Genomic DNA, 20,102 nt, shown 5'->3' on the forward strand with positions numbered 1-20,102 from the left:
GTGCCTTATTTTAAACTCTTTTAATTGATTTCAGTTAACGGATGAAATGGCTAACGGCCAGTGTACACATTAAAGCTCTCATGTGGAAGTTGCTTGAATTATCTTACGGGTGGGAGCCTAGCTGCAAACTATGGAAAAGTTTATTATATAGCTATTACTGCAATTGCAAAACAAAACAAAGTTTCTTCTCACTGGTTGTATTTGCAGACCAGTGTTTCTCAATCTCTGCTCCTCCAGATAGTCATAGAGTTGAAAGAGACCTCACAGGTCATCCAGTCCAACCCTCTGCCAAGAAGCAGGAAAATCACATTCAAAGCACCCCCGACAGATGGTCATCCAGCATCTGCTTAAAAGCCTCCAAAGAGGGAGCCTCCACCACACTCTGGGGCAGAGAGTTCCAGTGCCAAACAGCTCTCACAGCTCTCACAGTGAGGAAGTTATTCCTAATGTTCAGGTGGAATCTCCTTTCCTGTAGTTTGAAGCCATTGTTCTAGTCTCCAGGGCAGGAGAAAACAAGCTTACTCCATCCTCCCTATGACTTCCCTTCACATATTTATAGATAGTCCTCACCATGTCTCTGCTCATCCTTCTCTTCTGCAGGCTAAACATGTCCAGCTCTTTAAGCTGCTCCTCATAGGGCTTGTTCTCCAGACCCTTGATCATTTTAGTCGCTCTTCTCTGGACACAGTCCAGCTTGTCAACATCTCCCTTCAACTGCGGTGCCCAGAATTGGACACAGTATTCCAGGTGTGGTTTGACCAAGGCAGAATAGAGGGGGAGCATGACTTCCCTGGATCTAGACACTATACTCCTATTGATGCAGGCCAAATCCCAGTGGCTTTTTTTGCCGTCGCATCACATTGTAGGCTCATGTTTAACCTGTTGCCCATGGGGATTACAAGATCTTTTTTACACGTACTGCTGTCGAGCCAGGCGTCCCCCATTCTGTATCTTTGCATTTCGTTTTTTTTGCCTACGTGGAGTATCTTACATTTGTCCCTGTTGAACTTCATTTTATTAGTTTCAGCCCATCTCTCTAATCTGTTAAAACCGTTTTGAATTCTGCTCCTGTTTTCAGGAATATTGGCTATCCCTCCCAATTTGGTGTTATCTGCAAACTTGATTATCATGCCTTCTACCCTTCGTCTAAGTCATTAATAAAGATGTTGAACAGAACTGGGCCTAGGATGGAACCCTGTGGCACTCCACTCGTGACTTCTTTCCAGGATGAAGAAGATGCATTGGTGAGCACCCTTTAGGTTCGTTTGCTTAACCTATTACAGATCCACCTAACCGTAGTTTTGCCTAGCCCACATTTGACTAGCTTGTTTTCCAGAAGGTCGTGGGGGACCTTGTCGAAGGTCTTACTGAAATCCAGATACACTACATCCACGGCGTTCCCTGCATCCACCATGTTTTGGACTTCAGCTCCCGTAATTCCTAACAGTTGGCAAGCTGGCTGGGATTTCTAGGAGCTGAGGTCCAAAACACATGGAGGAGCAGTTTCAGAAACACTGCTATAGACCATGGTACTATGTGGCAAGAGCAAGTCTTAGGTTACATCTACACCAGGCATGGGCAAACTTTTGGACTTCAACTCCCAGATATCCCAGCCAGCTTACCGGCTGTTAGGAATTGTGGGAGCTGAAGTCCAAAACACCTGGAGAGCTGAAGTTTGTCCATGCCGGATCTGCACTGTAGAAATAATGTTGGTCATTACCACTTTAACAGCCATGGCACAATGCTATGGAATCTTAGAATTTGGTGAGACACCAACACTCTTTGGCAGAGAAGGCTATAGATCTTGCAAAACTATAACTCCCATGATTTTGAAGCATTAAGCCATTGCAGTTAAAGTGGTGCCAAACTGCATTAATTCTACAGTGCAGATACAGCCTTACTTTTGGAAAAAGGGTAAAATCTCTTTTTGATGCTGTATAACTCACTGAATTATAAGGCTCTTGAATTGTATGTCTCAGGGAACTGTATCAATATATTTTATTTGTACAGAACAGGCAATGATTTGACTACTGAGAATACACCAGAAATTGGATTTATATCATAAACAGAATGTGTGACAGATTGCCTTTATATGAAAGAATTAACTAAAGTCAGTTATTATATCAGTCTGAGAAAGAACAGAATACTACACAGAAAAATCTCTCTGAATTCATCTATGCTTTGCTTATCAGCAGATGTTATAAAGAACAATTAGTTATCTAGTAATTAAATTTGAGAAGGAAAGTCTAAAGATCCATATTTTTTCAGCTCCCTCTTTTGCCTGAATTATCATTTCGAATGAGACTGAGATTATTTTTTGGGGGATGATATTAACATAAACTAATGTACTTAGGACTTAATCACAAGTATGAGTTGATTTTTTTTTATTAAACACTGTTCATAATGTATAACAAAAGCAAATAGTTTTTACAGAAAGCAAGATAATGAAACTTTTTTCAGGTAGCACTACATTCTAAGATAATATGACAGTTCAATTGTCAAATCCTGGAAATGTTTAATAGATGTATGAAATAAGGTCAGGTGCATCAGATGTGTTTTCCAGTACAAAATAGTATAGGACTCTTTCCTGAAAAAACGCACAGGAGATGAAGAATGACTTCTAACTGAGATGACAATTCAACTGATTAAAACAAACTGCATGCTAAATTTGAGTCATCTATCATTTAAAACATGCATAATTAAGTTCTTAATGGTATGCCCCCAGTTGCACTATATGTTTTTAACAAGTGTTTGGATTTTAAAAATCGAGACACATTTTACTTATTCCATTTATTATATTGGGTTACTTGAATTCAGGTGACATAAACAAATCCTTTGCCGCCACATCATGAAACTGCTCAACATCTACCCAAGCAATTCTGACATGAAAAAAGAAAATTGCAGCACCATGTCTTGATGGATTTAATTCTTACTGGTGATATATATTGTTTCAGTGGCGAACATGCCTTAATCATTCTGGCCTCTTCTTTGGCTTGCTAATGTTTACTGATGCTACAAAGCAGACCCATTTCTTTCACCGGTTTGTATTTGTGTTGCATTCAGAAGAGTGCCCAGTCGCCACAAATAAATACAGAACAAGGGGAATTGATCAGAAAGATGGAAAATAGCCTGATTGAGGTTTTGTAGAAATTTCTTCTTCTCTTCCTCGCCACATCCGGAACCACAAAGGTTTTCCTGCTCTGTCTGACTTTCAAGGAGCTGTTCTAATATTCTACACAGAAAGAAAACATTTTCATATTGTATACTGTACTTGGCTTGAATCTAGAAAGAAAAGAAAACCAAGACATTATTTTTAGTATAAAATACTGTTGCTTTCAAGAAACGGAAGGAACTTTAGGCCAGTTCAAACACGCACCCGCTTGATTATCACATTACTCAGAGTACGATGACTCACAGTTGCATGTGTGAACAGATTGCATGGGAAAAAACATTGTGTTTGAGGTGATAATGAGTTCTTTCTATGGTGTTTGATCTATGATGGCTTATTCACAGATGCAAGTTACCAGCCAATGTTGCAGTAATCATCAAGTGATATCCATAGATGAAACTATTCTTAGAAAACCCACTCTTCACATAGAATGCATAATTTTTAAAGAAAAAATACTGATTCACAATGGATAAATCACAAAATATTCTTTTAGGGTTTATCACACTAAGCAACTTTCCTGTTTTTCTAAGTGTTGCTCAATTGGGATTGCCTTTGTTCCTTTTGCATCTTTGAAACCATTCTGGGATTACAGCATTCATTTATGCTAAAGATTATTACACATAGCATTTGGAATTGCCCACCCTCTACCATTCACCAATTTCATATATTTTCCTACTTTGACACACTGCTACTACTATTACAAGGTTTTTCAAAATGATGGATCAAATTTCAAAGTGGCATATTTCACAATGGTAACATGTTTCAATTACACAAAAAATACAAATGGTTTAATGACTTATCAAGTTTCACTAATCATTTTGAACCAGAAACAAATGTAAAAAATAACTCCAAAATTGAGTTTTTAAAAATGTTACGGGGTCACCATCTTGTGAATGACTGAGGCTAGGAGCTGTCTGTGTGTTGGGGGAGGCATCTAGTGGTAATCCTTTGAAATCCTATACTCCACCCTTCCAAGTGGAAAGAGTTTCAGTCATGGGTGTTGTAACACTCCTAAGCGGCACAAACACTAGGAACCAACACAACAGCCAATAACAATATAATATCTTTATTAAAGCAATAAAAGTTCCAAATGGAAATAAGCAATTATATAGAAGTAGCAATTGACCTTCCAGGAAAGATCAATTTTGGTCCAATAATATAAAGTCTTATAAAGTATTAGAGTTCAAAATCCAATATCCGAAACACACTCAAACTCCGCCTGAGTTTTGAGTGGGGAAATAAGCAGAGCAAGAAGAGTCCTTTAGAAGAAATGTTCCAAACAGGGTTTCAAGGCAAGGCAAGTTGTAAGTTCAGGAGCTGAAACGCAGTCCCATCATGGCAAGAAGGTAAACCAACACCCGGTCTACTCCAGAGTAAGTGCACCGTCAGGCCGCTTGGAAAATCAGGAACGAGAGGCAACGCTACTTCTTAGTCCAAAGTTAAGTTGCCATCGCACAGAAGATTCTCCGCACACAACTTTTATTGAAGTTCATAGCTCCCCCAAACCAGGTGTTAAACTCCCCAAAACTTCCCAAGAGAACTGGACCGCCAAAACATCACGCCAGGTGCCTGCCTCCCTAATTCTTCCCAAGAGAACTGGGTTCAGCCACAATCGCCTCGCTCTGCTAATCTGACACTACTCCTTACAGATTGCCTTAGAGAGCGGTCTGTTTTCAAAAAAGCCCTTCTATCGAACGGTAACTCCTCCGGAGAGCCTCCTTCTCAAGGCCATCTTTAATTGTCTCTGGCACGGAAATGTCAACAGAAGGCATCTGGAAAGGAACTGAATCCTGCTCACTTTGAAAAAAACCCAAATCCTCTTCATTTTGGTCAGCAATGGCTGCGGGGTCAGGGGCCAAAGGTGCCTGAGACATCACAGGTGTTTCGTGGTTGCAAAGAGTGTGATATCAAAGCAGACCCATCTCTTTAAACACCATGTCTGTTTTTTTCTTACTCCTCCCCCTCCCCATCTTCTTCTTCAATTTATATCCTGCTTTGATCTCGACCGAGATGCAAAGTGGCTCACAACATTCAAATACAGTGCTCCCCCCGCCATATAAATGAGCATAGGGGGAGGTTCTTGACTGGGACAGACAAGACTTAACTAACTTTTAGTAGATGAAAGTCATCAGCTATGAATCTATCTGTCTGATCTATCCCAAGGCTCGCCTTCATTTGTCAGTGATTAGTTAAAGCTTAAGAGGTCCAGGAGAAAGCAAGAAAAAGGCTGGAGATTAATGAAAGATGTTCCCAGGCATTTATGAGTGTTTGAGAAAGGCAGACAGATATCAGAATAGGGCTGGAAAACAAAGTGATGGTTGGGGGAAATAAACCAAGTTTTGGCTTCCCTTACAATCTTCAATGGGGGTGGAGGGATCATCTGACAATGAGAAAAAAGTTGAAATGCTTTAGTTACTTTTCCAGTTGAAAGGAAATCAAATCAAAATATTCACCTGTTGTCTGTCTCCCCTGCCCACTGGAGGTAGACTGACATTTCCCCACTGACTTCCCCATGCAAAGTATGTCTACTGACTATTCAAAATCAACACAAAATCAAAATAGAACTTTTGTACAGGAGTCTGAGTGAGAGAGGATCTACCCTAGCAAACCTTTTGTATCATTATCCCAATACCCCCATGCATCTGGGATATATTGAGCATAGTGATCAGATCATGATATGAATAAACATAACAGTTTAAATAATAAATGTAAGGCCTTCTCGTAGACTTTTCTCTGTGTCCAATTGGAGTTTGGAAATACTAAGTTATGGAAATACTAAGTGTAAAGATGTCATGATCATTGTGTTTTATTCATGATTGCTATGTTTAGGTTGACTGTTTAAGGTTATATATTTCAGCTATTCTTATACAGAAGCTGGGAGCCTCTAAGGCATGGCCAGGAAAAGGGGCGTGGCTTCACCTTGCTGGTGGAAGCCTTAGAATTCAAAATTTAGCAGTTGGAATTTGGCAGTTGGAGTTTGTCGGTTGAGCAGAGCAGTTGGTTCTGTTCAGTGAGAAAGGAGTGTGATCGAAAAAAAGAGATTGTGGGAGGAAGTTGAGCAGCTAGAGAGTTTTAGCGGAGAAGGGCTAAAATTAAAGTTGCTGAGCCTTTAGTAGGAATAACTAAAGAGCTGAGGCTATATCCCTAAGTCAAGGAGGGCTAGGGTTAACCAGTTAAACTCCCCAGTCCAAGTTTGATCGGGTACAGATCAACTAAGTTCAAGAAGGACAATATTCCTAACTGAAAGAAACAAGTAATATAAAGCTGATACCATACTAAGCTCAGTGAAACTATTGAGAAATCTTGCAACACTTACTGTACAGAAGTAACATCGTTCACCTCAAGATATAACATTCTTGCAACCATCAAGCTTTGTGCTATAAATAAACAAGTTACTGTTTCTTCAAATGTTGCTTATTATTTGAGCAAAGCATCTTTCAAAGGTGGTGGCAGCGACAACATAGAAAAGTGGAATACATAGAGGTAGAAGGTGAATCCTTCGCAATTTGGTGGCAGCGGTGGGATCCAAAAAGATTCCATCCCTGTCATCACATCAAGTCTTCACACTAAGTTATAGAAATACTAAGTTACAAGGAATGCCATTGTGGCATTCTTTATAACAAGAGCCCTGTTTAACGAAGCCACCTGGACAAGTGGGAATGAAGTCTCTATATTGCTGTAATGAATAATGGCTTCCAGTTAATTTTCAAAGTTATATTTACATTACATTTAGAGGCATCTTTGGAAGTACATATTTGGACTTTTAAAAATATTTTATGCCTTTCTGATATTTACTCGAGGTTTTTTTCAAGTAACTAAAAGGCAATGAAAGAAGTCATTGCATAATTAATATTTAAAACACTGGATGAAAACTAGGGATCAATTACTTTGGCAAAACCTGTGCCTAGTGCTGGTATTAGACTTCAGTCTTCACTTTTGTTCTTTAGCCTATCTTTGAAATAGTTTAAATTAAGCCTACTGTGGTTTTAGCCAAAAGATGCAATTGATAAAGGTTTTGCTTCCTCATTTTAATGAATTTCTTACCCTTTTCCATTAAGGATTTTATCTGTTTGCATCATCTGTCCAAGAGGTGAGTTTACACATTCTTTCCTTACACTTCATTCCCACTACCCTATGTCTTACTAACTCTAATTTCATTGTTCCACAATTAAACTGTCTGGCGTAGGCCCATAGCCAGGATTTTGATTGGGGGGGGGGGATTTTTGTTCGGTGGGGGGCTGAGTCTGGGTGAAGGAGGAGCTACCCAAGCAAACCTTTTGCATCGTTATCCCAATACCCCCATGCATATGGGATATATTGAGCATGGTGATCAGATCATGATATGAATAACATAACGGTTTAAATAATAAGTGTAGGCCTTCTCGTGGACCACCCTGAGAATTTGGGGGGAGGTTGAAGCCCCCCCCCCCCCCCCGGTTACATGCCTGATCTGGCGGCAATAACAGCTTTTGCAGTTTCCCCTTGCTCCTGGCACCTATTAAATGTTACTCTTTCATATATAACACTTCATTTTACTACAAAATGGTTATCAAAAGCTTCTTTCACTTCCTTAAAAACTTTACTGTCTTCTGCAGAGGGAAGAAGATGACAGAGAATACCATCTAAAATTTACCAGTATATATCCTGTTGCAAAAATGAAAGAATTAATGTGGTGTTCTTGCAGCTTCTCCGTAATTTCTGAAGCATTTATGCTACTTTCCATTCTCCTAATCTAGGTGGGTCAGAGGTTTAAATTCTGAAAATCCAGAGTGGGAACTGGAAGTGGAACTATCTCTGCTTTACAAATTACTGTCTCTTAAATGTCACTTGGCACTCTCATTATTGCAGGGCAGGGCTGTAGCCGGGGGGGGGGGGGGGGGTTACGAGTTCACCCCCCCCCCCCGAAATTTTTTAGGTTAAAAAAAAACTGGTTTACTCATGAATTTTAACTGGTTAACCAACTTCCCATGCTAAGACTATGAGATGCAAAAAAATTAAGAGTCCCTCCAGAACTACAAGCACTATCTCAAGCAAATATTGACAGGCCTGTAGCGCGGGGGGGGGGGGGGGGGGTTCACCTCGCGGCTAATGAAGAAGTTATTAGAGTTTTCACCCCCCCCCCAAAAAAAATTTCTGGATACGGCCCTATTGCAGGGTCTCTAGCTTTCCCTATGAATTTTTAATATTCACTTTGCAGTGTTTTTGACTCCTTTTTTGTCTGATTTAAGGATTATGTTTCCATTGTTGCCCTTTCTTTTTAATTCTACCACTCTTCTTGCTGCTGGGAAAGTTATCCCCCCTCCCCTTCAATTCTCTTTTTGGGTCAAAAATAGGCAGCTTTGATTTCAGCCAGGAGTCCTGTTGAAAAAGAAACTAAAATGACTCCTCTACTTCACTTTGACTGTGACTCTCCTATACCGAACTCCCCATCTTCCTTTAACCAACTACAATAGTATCACACACACGGTTAGTTCTGATTCTCGCTTACCAGCAAAAGACTTCCTGGAACCTCCAAAAAGAATCCCCTTGTCCCAAATAAGTCAGGCATTCCTTTTTTCTTCTTCTTGATTCTCCCTTCTCTCTCTCAAACTCACACAAACAACTAAATTGTACTGTCAGTTCTGACTAAAGTAGACCCATTGGATGAAAGAGATTTACTGACATGTTGACTTAGGTAAAGGCAAAGGATTTTCCCTGACATTAAGTCTAGTCGTGTCTGGCTCTGGGGGTTGGTGCTCATCTCCATTTCTAAGCCAAAGAACCGGTGTTGTCTGTAGACACTTCCTAGGTCATGTGGCTGGCGTGACTGCATGGAGCAGTTACCTTCCTGCCAGAGCGGTACCTATTGATCTATTCACATTTGCATGTTTTCAAACTGCTACTCTGTTTCCCCTAAAATAAGACATCCCCAAAAAATAAGACCTAGTAGAGGTTTTGCTGAATTGCTAAATATAAGGCCTCCCCTGAAAGTAAGACCTAGCAAAGTTTTTGTTTGGAAGCATCCCCGGCGCCCACCAAACAAAACACCATAGCATGCAGGATTGGTAAATGTACATACCAGTTGTACATGGAAATAATGATAGTAACAAGAAATTATTGACAGAAGTCACAGTTTGTCTGGTTTGGTTATGTTGGTTTGTGATGACAACTACTGTACAGTATAGAATAAATGTTCATTTTTTTGTTCAACATTAAATGTGAATTCTTCTTCATGGAAAAATAAGACATCCCCTGAAAATAAGACCTAACGCATCTTTGGGAGTAAAAAATAATATAAGACACTGTCTTATTTTCGGGGAAACGCGGTAGGTTGGCAGAAGCTGGGGCTAACAGCGGGAGTGCACCCAACTCCCCGGATTCGAACTGCCGACCTTTCGATCAGCAAGTTCAGCAGCTCAGCGGTTTAACCCGCTGTGCCATCGGGGGCCACATGTTGACTAATTAACAACTAATCAACAACTCATTAATGGTCAATTCTAGCTGGGCGTTAACCAACAGGATGTCAGCCAGAATATGCAGAGCTTGGCAAAGTGCTATTTTCAATGCACTTTCTAGTGCTCTGCTTGATCCATTAGAATTTGAACCAAGATTTTTTGCCTGCTCATATTTAAAGTCTAGCTCAATAACAGCAAGGATTATATTAATAATGATGATAAAAAGGCTTGAATCTTTCCTTACTTCTTCAAGGATGTTCGGTCAACATCAAATATTTTGCTTGTTATAGGCAGCCTTTGAAACGAATGCTTAGGCATTTAAGATATAGCATGCAACACAATCACACAAATCCCATCCCTCAATGTTTTGAGGAGGCTAAATATTTGAGCATGAGGAAAGCTGCTAAACTCTTTCCTCTGAAGTTTTTTAAAAAACTGATCTAGCTTCCCATCCCTGTACATTAGGGAAAATATATTGGTACCATCCTGGTAGTTTGAATGAATTTGTTACTTTCATACCCAAAGACATGATAGTCTGCACCACAACTGCTGCTCTATAAAGGCCAGTAGCAGTGGTCTGGGCATTGAACAAATCATTCTGGCTGTCCAAGTTGCAAATAAAAAGCTTAATCAATAGGCTTGATCGATCCATGAAAAATTTGATTCTAAACTCGTTTCAAAACTAGAGGGGGGCAGCGTTTCGTTTTTGGTGGTATTTACGAATTTTGCCCCCCAAAAATTTTGAAATTAACGAAAATTCGTTATCTTCAAAATTAATTCGTAAATGGCGGACGCGCATGCACAGTCGCCCAAAAACAGCCCCGGGGGGGGAGTTCGGGGGCTCTCCTGCTCTCATTTTTTCAGCTATACTGATCAAATTTGGTACAGTGGGAGAACACAATCCACCCTGCTTGTTTGCTAAATTGCAGAGCATTTGCCCTTTCCTAAGATTTATTGCACAATTTTATAGTTCATATAGAAAAACTTTACCAATTGCAAAAAATCTGTTCCTGCTTTTGAATTGTTATTTCCTGTTCATTCAATAGGGGTTCCATCACTGTGAAAGTTCTTGCTTGTGTATCATTGTTTCAGTGCCCGTAAATCTGTCAAAATTTTAGGGCATTGGGGGACATTGGCCAAGAGACACATTTTGCTGCCTGCCACTATGCGCAATGACTTTCCCCAGGCATCAATATTGGAGGCCATTATACCCCAGTGGTCAAGCCCCTCCCCCTCCCAAGAAATGTAAGATTTCTGCGACGTTGGTTTGATTTATTGCCTGATGGCAAAATGGGTAAAGAACGACAGCCGCGAGACAAGAGAGATGCGGCGAATCGTGGGAAACACGTCGACCACGTAGGCCGACAGGCAGCTAAAACCAAAGAAAAGAAAAGAAAAGAAAGAAAAAGCCACAGGTGGCAAGGCCCATATGTTAAAATGGGCCGGCCACAGTTGGCCGGCATGCATCCCAGAGAGGGAAAAAATTGTGGCCCGCAACAAAGGAAGGATAGCCTCAATATGTACAGAGGGACAGCTGCGAGATAAGAGAGATGCGGCGCATCATGGGAAACACGACCACGTAGGCCGACAGGCAGCTAAAACAAAAGAAAAGAAAAGAAAGGAAAAGCCACAGGCGGCAAGGCCCATACGTTGAAATACTGCCCAGGGGGGCCGGCCACCGTTGTCCGGCACGCTTCCCAGAGAGGGAATAAATTGTGGCCCCCACTTTAAAATACTAGGCCGGCCACCGTTGGCTGGCACGCTTCCCAGAGAGGGAAAAAGAGTGGCCCCCACGTTAAAATACTAGGCCGGCCACCGTTGGCCGGCACGCTTCCCAGAGAGGGAAAAAGAGTGGCCCCCACGTTAAAATACTAGGCCGGCCACCGTTGGCCGGCACGCTTCCCAGAGAGGGAATAAATTGTGGCCCACACGTTAAAATACTGCCCAGGGGGGCCGGCCACCGTTGGCCGGCACGCTTCCCAGAGAGGGAAAAAGAGTGGCCCCCACGTTAAAATACTAGGCCGGCCACCGTTGGCCGGCACGCTTCCCAGAGAGGGAAAAAGAGTGGCCCCCACGTTAAAATACTAGGCCGGCCACCGTTGGCCGGCACGCTTCCCAGAGAGGGAAAAAGAGTGGCCCCCACGTTAAAATACTAGGCCGGCCACCGTTGGCCGGCACGCTTCCCAGAGAGGGAAAAAGAGTGGCCCCCACGTTAAAATACTAGGCCGGCCACCGTTGGCCGGCACGCTTCCCAGAGAGGGAAAAAGAGTGGCCCCCACGTTAAAATACTAGGCCGGCCACCGTTGGCCGGCACGCTTCCCAGAGAGGGAAAAAGAGTGGCCCCCACGTTAAAATACTAGGCCGGCCACCGTTGGCCGGCACGCTTCCCAGAGAGGAAAAAAGAGTGGCCCCCCCACGTTAAAATACTAGGCCGGCCACCGTTGGCCGGCACGCTTCCCAGAGAGGGAAAAAGAGTGGTCCCCACGTTAAAATACTAGGCCGGCCACCGTTGGCCGGCACGCTTCCCAGAGAGGGAATAAGAGTGGCCCCCACGTTAAAATACTAGGCCGGCCACCGTTGGCCGGCACGCTTCCCAGAGAGGGAAAAAGAGTGGCCCCCACGTTAAAATACTAGGCCGGCCACCGTTGGCCGGCACGCTTCCCAGAGAGGGAAAAAGAGTGGCCCCCACGTTAAAATACTAGGCCGGCCACCGCTGGCCGGCACGCTTCCCAGAGAGGGAAAAAGAGTGGCCCCCACGTTAAAATACTAGGCCGGCCACCGCTGGCCGGCACGCTTCCCAGAGAGGGAATAAGAGTGGCCCCCACGTTAAAATACTAGGCCGGCCACCGTTGGCCGGCACGCTTCCCAGAGAGGGAAAAAGAGTGGCTCCCACGTTAAAATACTAGGCCGGCCACCATTGGCCGGCACGCTTCCCAGAGAGGGAAAAAGAGTGGCCCCCACGTTAAAATACTAGGCCGGCCACCGTTGGCCGGCACGCTTCCCAGAGAGGGAAAAAGAGTGGCCCCCACGTTAAAATACTAGGCTGGCCACCGTTGGCCGGCACGCATCCCAGAGACAGAGAGAGAAGTAAAAAACCAGGAAATGTGGGCCCAAGCCCCTCAGACCCGGGGGGCCGGCCACCGTTGGCCGGCCCCACGCCCACACCCCACAACCCACGGGGAAGGGCATGCATTCTTCCCGTCTGCTTTCGAAATGTGGGCCCAAGCCCCTCAGACCCGGGGGGCCGGCCACCGTTGGCCGGCCCCACGCCCACACCACAGAACCCACATGGGGAAGGGCGTGTATTCTTCATGTCTGCTAGTGAACTGTGGGCCCAAGCCCCACTGCCCAGGGGGGCCGGCCACCGTTGGCCGGCCCCACGCCACCTCCCCACCACCCAAGGGGAAGGGCGTGTATTCTTCACGTCTGCTAGTGAACTGTGGGCGCAAGCCCCACTGCCCAGGGGGGCCGGCCACCGTTGGCCGGCCCCACGCCACCTCCTCACCACCCAAGGGGAAGGGCGTGTATTCTTCACGTCTGCTAGTGAACTGTGGGCCCAAGCCCCACTGCCCAGGGGGGCCGGCCACCGTTGGCCGGCCCCACGCCACCTCCTCACCACCCAAGGGGAAGGGCGTGTATTCTTCACGTCTGCTAGTGAAATGTGGGCCCAAGCCCCACTGCCCAGGGGGGCCGGCCACCGTTGGCCGGCCCCACGCCACCTCCTCACCACCCAAGGGGAAGGGCGTGTATTCTTCACGTCTGCTAGTGAAATGTGGGCCCAAGCCCCACTGACTAATATGTCAACCAGACCATAGCAACAAAGTCTGTAGCCGCCACAAAGGCACACTCCCTGACAGCAAACCGTCAGCGGCCCTGGCCGCACCCTTACCGGGTGGACACAAGCTAGCTGGCAGTCCACAGGGTAGTCGTGGCCAACATCACATCAATAATGATTGTAATAATAACCACAGTAAGATCTTAATTGTTATTACCCGCCCCATCTTCCCGGAGGGACTCTGAGCGGCTTCCATGGGGCGTGCCCGTCAACAATACAATGTGAACAATTAAACCCCCAAATTTTATATTTATTAAAGGAAATGTTGCATCAATAACACATAAAATAAAAAAGCTGTCACAGTCAGCATACAGCATTACCTGCTTAAAAAACAGAGGTGTAAAAACACGGCTCTGTGGCCGAGGGCTGAATACTTCCACATAGATGAGGTAGTTTGAGAGTTAAAAATCAATAAAGTGCGAAATACTCTTGGCCTGGAAACCAATTCTTCATCTGGCAGCGATCCACCCCATAGTCCTCGAAGGCTTTTTGGAACTGGAAGGTTTTACGGCTCTGATGTAAGGTTAATGTTTCTATGGCGTTGAACTAGAGGGAAGACTTGTGTGTGTGTCTGGTGTTATTAAAGTTCTCTAGCAGCTGATCTGGAAATAGGGAAATGACTTCTGTTGGTATACATTTTCAGTAAAGTTGTGGATGTAAAATAATGAAAGATATTGTCTTTATGGAGTAGAAATGAATCCAAAGAACTAAAACATAGCACAACTGTGGAGACAAAAGAAACCATGAAGACATAACTCATTGCTTTCAACAGCAATACAGAGTTTCTGAGAGGTTTTTTTCTCTACTTATGGGTCTGCGGAAGATTAGCATCACATACCTTCTGTGTCTTATCCTCTCAGACACACGCATAGAGATAAAACTTGTGTCAGGCAATGGCTGGGATCCATTAAAAAAGGTTTATCCCTGCCATTGTGGGATTTCACTTATCCCATATTTTAAAAGCATTGTAAAGGGGTGGGAGATAAATAAAATGTTTTCGTTATCCTAAACCACAAGAGGCTTCGGCCAGGGTGTCCCACCTTTAACGATGGCTGTGTTAAAAAATTTGGCTTGTAAACCGCCTTTTGTATCATCCGTCAAAAAACAGTCCTCATTTTCGAATACCAAACGCAAAAAATTGTCCTGGACTGCTTCAGCAAAAGTGTTGGAAAAGTGCACCTGATACTTTAGCACAGCAGACATTTTTGCAATTACCGTAATATTTTATGATGTCAAGACATAAAATTATTTTATTACTTTCATTGAAAAGAAATTGATTCTAAATGATGTTTTTTCATTTTGTACTCATGTTGCTTGGGCCGCTGCCCCAAATAATCCGCACCGAGTCCACGCAGGGAGATGTTGGCGGGAAATATTAAATTTTGTATTCATTTAACATTGATCGTTTTATATACTCTCTGAGAGTCCTCCTCGTTTCAAAGGTATTTCTTGATATTCCAGGACCGGGAGTTTGGCCTCGAGGAAGAGTATTCTCAGATAGGTCACTCGGCAAGCTGCTGAAAGGGGTCACACCATCGTCGGCCATGTTGAATACTCTCTTCAAAGCCTTAAACTGCTAGGAGGATAATAAATGGAATGTGCTGGGTTTTTTGGGAATTCCAAGTCACATAGTCTGTCCCACGGAAAGTGTTAGTTGACATGCTGGGAACAGAAAACGGATCAACCGCCGTTTTCATGCTTGGGAATGGGTTGCGGCAGGGCCGCAGAAGTTCAGCCTCTGGAATCATCTAGCCGTTTGTCTGGAACATTAAATGCGACATGCTTGGCTAGAGGACCTGTAGGCAGGATTTGAAATATATGGAAGGCACGTTTACAACCTATGGTATGAGATAACAGTCTGCTGGCTGAAAGACAGTAGGGGCAGAGGAGCCTTCTCTCAAAGGTGAAAGAAGAAATGACCAAAGCTGGGTTGTAAGAGAAGGAAGCCAAAGGGAACCACAGAGATGTATAACTGTCAACAACATGGATTGGATGTGGAGGGTTTGACAGACGTTTAATTTATTCTCACTGTAGGTGTGGACTGCGGCCTGCAAGTTAGTAGAGGTTTTGCAGAGCTATGTCCACACTAGACAAAAAAAAGAAAAGAGACTTCATGCAAACATTGGAGGACCGCATACTGGCATTGTCATCGCAATGCCGTAGTCCAGAAACCTGCGGATGTGAGAGCTTGACCGTAAGGAAGGCAGAGCGTGGGAAAAATGGCACTTTTGAAAAGAATTGCTTTTTGAAAAACAAGACAGTGCCTGGGAGTGTAAGAAGATCCAACTGGTCCATCCTCCATGTTTTATTGCCCGTCCGATTCAAGGAGGTAGTGAAATTACAGGCATAGCATCAGGATGGCATGGACTTGAAGGAAATGACGCCGTTGATGTCCAACAGGAAATTCTTTTCTGAATCCGTCCGAGAGTTCTCCATAGATCGTAGAAGACTACAAGTCTTATTTCTGAGTGTAAGACTTTCTGTGGTGTGATTCCACCCTCTTCTATCGTCCTACCAACAAACTGAACCTGCGCCCAGAGGTCACTAGCAGCCGCAAAGGCACACGCCCTGACAGGCAAAGGGCACCATCCTCGGGCGCGGACAGAGGGCGAGGGGACCCTAAGGCGTCCGTCCCTCGGCAACAGCGTCGACAACCGCCTCTCAAGGTGATGGGACAGTGGAAGAAGAAAATTTTGAAAAGTGGTGGATAAGGCCGAGGTGTCCCGCTTTCTGCAGTGCGGTGATTCCACCCTCTTCTATCGTCGCTGCCAACAAGACAGCAAAAAGCACTTCCGTAGCCAGAGAACCTGCGCCCAGAGGTCACTAGCAGCCGCAAAGGCACACGCCCTGATGGGCAAACGCCACCATCTGCGTGCGCGGCAAGAGTGCGGGGGGACCAAAAGGCGGCCGTCCCGCGGCCACAGCGTCGAGTACACTGCCTTTAAAGGCGATGGGAAAGTGGAAGAAGAAAATTTCGAAAAGAGGTGGACAAGGCCGAGGTGTCCTGCTTTCTGCGGTGCGGTGATTCCACCCTCTTCTATCGTCCCTGCCAACAAGCCAGCAAATTGAAGTTCCCACGCCACAGAACCTGCGCCCAGAGGTCACTAGCAGCCGCAAAGGCACACGCCCTGACGGGCAAACGCCACCGTCCGCGTGCGCGGCCAGAGGGCAAGAACAACCAAAGGCGGCCGTTCCGCAGCAACAGCGTCAATCACAGCCTTTCAGGGTGATGGGGCACAAGGTTTACATTTGGAGTAATTTGAAGGTGTTCCACTGTCTTTGATGATTCGACCCTCTGAGTTATACCAACAAGCCAGCAAAATGCGGTTCGCACTCGACGGAACCTGCGCCCAGAGGTCACTAGCAGCCGCAAAGGCACACGCCCTGACGGGCAAACGCCACCGTCCGCGTGCGCGGCCAGAGGGAAAGGGCAACCCGCGGCCACTGCGTCGACCACACCCGCTCAAGCCGATGGGAAAGTGAAAGATGAAACTTTAGAGAAGTGCTGGCCAAAGTCAAGGTGTTGTATTAATCCCTGTGGCAAAACACATCCTCAAAGGTTCAGATGAAAAGTGTGAGTCTGGCGTATTCCTTCACCTAAAATGATTATCCGAAGTATCCTCATCAAATATAACTGTGCTCTTTCTGTACAGGAACTCCTAGGATCTGGAGAAGACCAAACAGTCCTGGCTCATGAGGGAAATAATTTTTGACCAAAAAAAAGAAACATAGTGAATTGAATGAAATCCGTACTGAACCCTAAGAGGAAGCATATCCTACCTTGGATTTTATGGACTAATTCCCACAGAAAATCCTTCTACCTCTAGAGCGTCAGTATTACAGGAGAGAAAAAGTTTTGTAACTTCAGACTACAGAGATGGGCCAAAAGTAACTTTATTAAGTTCAACAGGGACAAATGAAAGCAACTTCGCTTCGGTAAAGATAATGGAAATCCAAGCGACATTTTTTGGGACGCCTAGCTTGACAGCAGTGTGTGAGAAAACCGTCTGTGAGTCCTCGTGGACAACAACATAACAATGAGCCTACTAGGGTTTGCGGCAGAGCAAATATCCAATGGGCTTTAGGCATGCATCAACAGGGGAATAGCGTCTAGATCCAAGGCAGTCCTGTTCCCCCTCTACTCTGCCGTGGTCAGACCACACCTGGAATAATGTGTCCTACTTTGGGCACCGCAGATAAATGGAGTTGCGGGCAAGCTTGAAAGTGTCTAGAGGAGTGTGACTAAAATGAATAAGGGTCTGGAGAACAAGCAGTATGAGGAGAGGCTTTATTAGCTGGCCATCATTGTTTAGCATGCAGAAGAGAAGGCTGAGAGGAGACATGTTAGCAATGTACAAATATGTGAGGGGAAGTCATAGGGAGGAGGGAGCAAGCTTATTTTCTGCTGCCCTGAAGACAACGGGACGGAGCAGTGGGTTCCAACAACAGGAATGGAGATTCCACCTGAACATCAGGAAGAACTTCCTGACTGTGATGGCTGTTCGGGAGTGGAACTGTCTCCCCCGGACTGTGTTGGGGGCTCCTTCTTTTGAAGCTTTTAAGCATAGGCTCGATGGCCATCTGTCGGGGATGCTTTGAATGAAACTTCCTGCGTTTTTGTTGAGGGAGAACTCGATGGCCCATGAGTTCTATTCCAACTCTACTTTTCTATGATTCCATGATTCAATGATTCGGGAAACGGCCCCTTGTGATTGATGAACCCAAAAACAACAGTGGGCAACGGTGAGTGATGATAAAGACGAGAAAGGAAGGGAAAAGAGAGAGGAAAGCATTGTAGGTTAGAGAAGAGAGTTTTTGGACAGAGTCCAAAGGGGCAACCCCCCCCCCCCCCGGCCACCCACAAAATTAGCCAAAGTTACTCTGAAGCATAGCTGATTAAAGGAGAACTATTGCTCTATGAGCCGTCGGTGTCAAAATCCAAATCTGGGAAATTCAACACGGGAAGGTTGGCCTTCAGGAAAACCAGTTTCTCAACTGTTTGCGGGTCCAGCAAGCTGTGGTGGGGCGTGACTACATCTCCCGCTAGGCTGAAGACCCTTTTGCTCTGCACGCTCGTGGGAGGACAGCTGAGGAACTGGTGGGCTACGTGTGACAGATCCGGCCACATGTGTTCGCGTGAAGCCCAATAGGCCAATGGATCACAAGATATTATCTCAGGAGGCTCCTCAAAGTACCTGTTGACCGAGCATTCGGCCGAGTCTACCTTTTGAGCAGAAGCCAGCAAAGAGGATTCTTCAGAGCAGGCTAGTATGGCCACCGTCTCTGCAAAAAAAACGTTTCCTGGTCGCTGCTGGAGATCCGTATCCCTACGGCAAACCCCTACCGGCTCCCCGGGACTTTCAGTCTCGCCACTAGCGCTAGTGCTGGGGGTGACAGGCATTTCCGGAAGAGGGGCCGCTGTGCCCATTTCCTCCACCCTGGCAGCAAAGACCTCCCTTACAAGGTTAACTAGTTGGGCCTTCCACACGGTAAAGTCTTTTGGGCAGACGTTGTACTTTAGCCGGGGATCACACAAGGCCGCTAGCATATGGACCTTGCTGGAAAGAAGTGGCTCAAGGCGTTTCCGTACAGCAAAGGACAACCTCCTCACCACCTCCTGGGCCGGCGGTGTCAGCGGTCCAGCCAGGGAGTCTAGTGTTCGACCGGCCCCAAGCCTATGTGCCTCCTTAGCCTCAAGACCATGGGCACTGCCTGGCTAAGAAGGGCTTTTGAGTCTGAAAGGGTGTCAGTGGCATGTTTGAATGGCTTTAGTATGTCTACTAGCTGGGAGATGGTGTCCCACTCTTGCTTATTTGGAACAAGTTTGCTAACTGGCGCAACCAATGTGAGGGAGATGCCGTGTACCGCCTTCTGCTGCTCGACCATGCGTTCAAGCATTTTAAAGGTTGAATTCCACCGAGTTGAGACGTCCTGGAGCAGCTTGTGCTGCGGGAGGCCTTCAAGACTCTGCCTCTCTCTCAGCTGCCGGGCTGCCTTGATGCTCCTGTGGAAGTAGCCCGCGATCTTTCTACAGCGCTCGATCAGCAGGGAGATGTTTGCGTTGCTGGCTGGCTGCTCTTCCGGGCTCTTTAAACCTTCCTTGATGGTATTGTGAAGCATGTGGGCCATGCAGGACACATTCTGAAACCCGGCACTTTCAACCGCTTTGATCATATTTTTCCCAGCGTCAGTCACCATAAAGCTCCTCCTCATTTCTTCCAGCCTATACTGCATCCACTCCCCCATAATGTTTTCCATATAGCTGCAGATGGTCTCTGCCTTGTGATCACGATCAACTACCTCCAACGCGAGGAGTGCCCAACGATGGGATGTATCCATACTGCCTTCTTTCTCCCACCAATGTGCCGTGAGAGAGAGGTAGGAATGGCCTCCTCCCAAGCTTGACCAAATGTCAGAGGTAAAATGGATGTGTCCTCCCATGGCGCTATGCAACATCTGGGAAATGCGTTCCTTTCAGCCCTCGTACAAGCCGGGAATTACTTTTCTGGAAAAGGTGTGACGGGAGGGGATTTTGTATCGGGGGCACAGCCGTTTCATAAGGCGTACGAAGCCTTCTTGTTCAACCAGGCGGAAGGGATGGTGATCAAGGGCAATCATCTCTCCCACAGTTTGGGTTATCTGCTGGGGTGTGAGTAATGTTTCC

General features: G+C 45.4%; 1 protein-coding gene and 1 long non-coding RNA gene across 3 annotated transcripts in view; one reads left to right on the forward strand and one right to left on the reverse strand.

Moving 5' to 3' along the window:
• Window positions 1-933: 933 nt before the first annotated feature.
• LOC103281139 (uncharacterized) overlaps window positions 934-20,102 on the forward strand; it is a 59,381-nt gene continuing 40,212 nt past the window's right edge. Inside the window, exons 1-2 of the long non-coding RNA XR_507586.3 lie at window positions 934-1,244; window positions 7,228-7,259. This is a non-coding gene — a long non-coding RNA (uncharacterized LOC103281139). The remainder of the gene's footprint in view (window positions 1,245-7,227; window positions 7,260-20,102) is intronic.
• mei4 (meiotic double-stranded break formation protein 4) overlaps window positions 2,368-20,102 on the reverse strand; it is a 117,432-nt gene continuing 99,697 nt past the window's right edge. Inside the window, exon 5 of one of the 2 annotated variants that reach the window (XM_008122016.3) lies at window positions 2,368-3,282. In XM_008122016.3, coding sequence (XP_008120223.2) covers window positions 3,013-3,282 — 270 coding nt within the window. In that variant the 3' untranslated portion in view covers window positions 2,368-3,012. The remainder of the gene's footprint in view (window positions 3,283-20,102) is intronic. The other variant, XR_010006438.1, reaches the window with a different exon arrangement.

Source organism: Anolis carolinensis, chromosome 1, assembly GCF_035594765.1.
Source record: "Anolis carolinensis isolate JA03-04 chromosome 1, rAnoCar3.1.pri, whole genome shotgun sequence".
NCBI lineage: Eukaryota > Metazoa > Chordata > Lepidosauria > Squamata > Dactyloidae > Anolis > Anolis carolinensis.